At 43.4% G+C, this 3,437-nt stretch overlaps 1 protein-coding gene across 3 annotated transcripts in view; it reads left to right on the top strand.

Annotated features, from left to right (window-relative positions):
- Positions 1-690: 690 nt before the first annotated feature.
- Positions 691-3,437, top strand: part of LHX2 (LIM homeobox 2) — a 29,704-nt gene continuing 26,957 nt past the window's right edge. For 2 of the 3 annotated variants that reach the window (XM_009280579.2, XM_009280581.2), the window contains exon 1: positions 799-918. In XM_009280579.2, the coding sequence (XP_009278854.2) occupies positions 799-918 (120 nt within the window). Of the gene's footprint in view, positions 919-3,437 lie in introns of all 3 variants that reach the window. The other variant, XM_009280580.2, reaches the window with a different exon arrangement.

Here is a 3,437-nt window from a genome sequence, read left to right as displayed (position 1 = left end):
CGCGGGCCGCGCCGCTTTAAGGAGAGAGGGGGGCCGCCGAGTGCCCGTCCCATCTGGTGCCCATCCAACTCTTCCTCCTTCCCCTTGGCTTTTTCTTTTTCCAATGAGCTCCAGCGGGCTGGGGGAGGAGCGGGGGAAGGAGCAAACTTTGCCCCTGAGCTGCCGCCGCTGCCAGCCCTCTGGACTGTGAGTGCGTACGGTGGGCATCCGTCCCATCCTCCTCGCAGCACCAGCCTGCTCTCCCCCTGCCGCAGCCTCCCTCTCCCTTGCTTTCCTCCTCCAAAATTCGCACAGTACGATGTAGGGGGCTTGTCGTTATTATTTTTTTATTTATTTCTCACCGAAGATGGTTTAATTTTTTATATTTCTATTATTTATTAATCCTTCCCAACCGTAAACCTGCCCAGCGTTCTGCCGGCTGGGCCAGAGCATAAAGCCTGGGACTGCACCTGGGGCAATGAGCCCTGCACTGAAGAAGCCTCCTAGAGGGATGTGCCGGGGCCGCGCAACAGACTAGATCCAAGCCCCGAAGCTTACACCACCAGTTATCCCCTCTCCCTCATCCCCTTCGCCCGCCTTTTCTGCGCCCCATCCCCTTGAAACCTCGGATCAGTGCCTGCGCTGCGCTCCGGAAATCTTTGCCGGGGTGAAAAGCCCGGAGCCCAAGGAGAGACGGGGCGGCCGTGCTAGATGCATGGGGGAGGGCTCCGGTTAATGCAAGTTCTGGGCTCCTGCAGGGACCCCGACAACTGTCAGCAGCAGCAGCAACTCGGGGCCTCCTCCTCTGCTTCCTCAGCGATGCTTTTCCACAGTCTGTCCGGCTCGGAGATGCACGGGGTCATCGACGAGATGGATCGGAGAACCAAAAGCGAAGCACCGGCCATCAGCTCGGCTATAGACAGGGGAGAGACCGAAACGGTAGGAGGCGAAGGAATGGGAGAGTCATTCAACCCCCTAAATATAATAAACCCCTCAAAGATACAGCTTTTCCCTTAAAATAACAGATCGGGGGGAAACGTATGCAAAATGCCTAATAAGAAGAAAATTAAGCATAAAGGCACCCCAAAAGATTAAATAAAACCGTGGGGAAAGGCATGAAAATGTTAATTATTAATAATATGCATAGTAATAGTAACGCTTGGGTGAAATGGACGGTACTGCTCTTGCGAGAAAACAGAAAGATAGACCAGCCTTTTGGTAGCGTCCAAGAACTCCTTCCCTTCCCCCAGCCTGTCCGGCCTTCCAAAGTTTTTAGGAAGAGGCAAAGTATGCTTTTATACAGATAACATTTTGGCACCGCGAATTTTTTGTCTGCAGAATGGAAACACAAACACCAAAGAATGCATTTCTGTGTTATTTTTTAGGTAGGATGACTACACTGAGGTAGTCATTATAGCATTTATAAACAAAAACCCCAAACTCGAGTGCCTTTAAATTATGGGTTTTTTTTTAAATAATTGTAATATATATGAACACTGGGTTTGCGAACATGGCAAACAACTAGGAGGTATGTTTCAGGGAGACAGATGGATGCAAATTTCTATAACTTTACCACTTTTTATCTTATGTCTGCTGATACATTTAGGTAATAAAAAGATGCATCCTTTTAACCAGGGTTAACCTGGCAAAGTGGAAGAGATTTCTGAAGTGTGTTGACTGATTCAACATTTTATGTATACTACTTTTTTGTTAAGAAATTATAATTCTGAAGTGAAATGATCCCGTACTTCTGTTAAATGTTGCCTTGTAAGCTGATACGGGCATATGCAAGAAAGATATCTGTTCTTGGTTTTTAAAACTTCGTCAGTATGTGTTATTTCTCTTAATGTTATATAGAAATTTACTTAAAGGTGACAGTGAGAGTATTTAATCCTGAAATACCGGCTGAAAAACAGCCTTTATACTATAAGGGTGGAACGTGATTTCTAATCTGAACGGTTTTGGTTTTCTTTGGAAAAGTTAATATTTCTCCATACAATTAAAGAATATCAAATCATCTTTCCTGGAATAAATATTGTGGCATGATACCTTTATATATCTATATATAATGTATATGCATACACATGTGTATATAATAAATAGTGGGGTAGAATACTGGATCCTTAAATACCATTTCTGGATCTCAGAATATTTTTGTTACCGGAAAAGCAAAGCAGAAAAATCATATTTCATTTAAAGTGGATATACAAGAAACTACGTTGGTTGTAAAATGGTCCCTAATCAGAGTTCAGTTAATGCCTTAAAGAAATAAGCTATCAGTGGACTTGTGTGGCTAGCATCCCAATGTAGTGCCATAATTTTATTTATATGCAGTTCTGATAGTGGGAATGGTGTAGTGCAAACAGTGGTGCTCATAGCGATGGGATTTTGTGATCTCTGCAAGTACTGGATGAAAGTAACGAGTCCGGCGTATGCTGAAAAAATAGTTTCATTTTCTTTCGATTCTTCCCTATTAGCTGCCTTTTCTTTTCGCTTTGCTCAAGGACTTCAGGCTCTAGAGGAGGTAAAAGTAAACATCCAGCTTCCCCCTCCCCGCCGAATCAAAACAAATTGCGTTTGTCACATCTGTAAAAAAAAAAAATGTTTCGGGTTCCCTTGCACAAGAACAAATCTGCAGTGTGCTTTTGTGGAAAGTGGATGATAGTAAGTTTGGAACGAAGTGGGCAGCAGCGCATTGCAAGGTCTGCCATAAACACTGCTCCACTCTGAGCCCCCTCTCTTGAATACTGTTTTCAGGTACCGGCTAAAATAAATAAGCGTGCTTAAACGGTTTCCGATATTTTTCTCTCTTTCTTTTTTGGTAGAAGTTGACAGAATATGTATGTATTTGTTTTTTGCAGGGCTTCGACTGGATTGCGATTTGACACTAAACTATTAAATTATATAGGGGTTACATTTAGTTTTATTGCTTCCAAGTTTATCCCAGCATAATCTAAAAGTGCTCTGTTGTTTTTTCCCCATTTTCTTTCCCACGCGTTTCCCACTATTTCATTGTCCTGATGAAACATTCTGCACCTCGAATTTAGTGATGCTCGTCTCCTCCGCAGTTTTATGTACTGATCCCTTTAGTGCTTTGGGTCACAGCAGGTTCGGATACATGTTGTTTGGAACCAGCTTGCAGAGAGAGCTGTGTCTGTGGCACTGTGACTACTGGGGGGGTTGATCGTAATTCACTCGGAATTTTATAGCTAGGAAAATATACACAGAGACACGCTCCACATACACGCACTCACAGAGCATTAACTATGCAGACACTCTCAGTATATCCGTAATAATAAATTTTAAAATTAACTATCTGCGATTTGCCCTACTCTGTGATTATTGCGCCTGTTTATTGAACAGAATCTTTTTTTGTTCTGGGACTGGAAAATCCTCCCCCCCCCCCCCCCAAAAAAAAAAAAAAGTTGCAAAACCAAAGCAATCTCTTGGTATGTCCT

This window comes from Aptenodytes forsteri, unplaced genomic scaffold (assembly GCF_000699145.1).
Source record: "Aptenodytes forsteri isolate BGI_AS27 unplaced genomic scaffold, ASM69914v1 Scaffold68, whole genome shotgun sequence".
NCBI classification, from domain to species: Eukaryota; Metazoa; Chordata; class Aves; order Sphenisciformes; family Spheniscidae; genus Aptenodytes; species Aptenodytes forsteri.
Note: the sequence above shows the minus strand (reverse complement) of the source record. Positions and strands in the feature narration are given on the sequence as shown.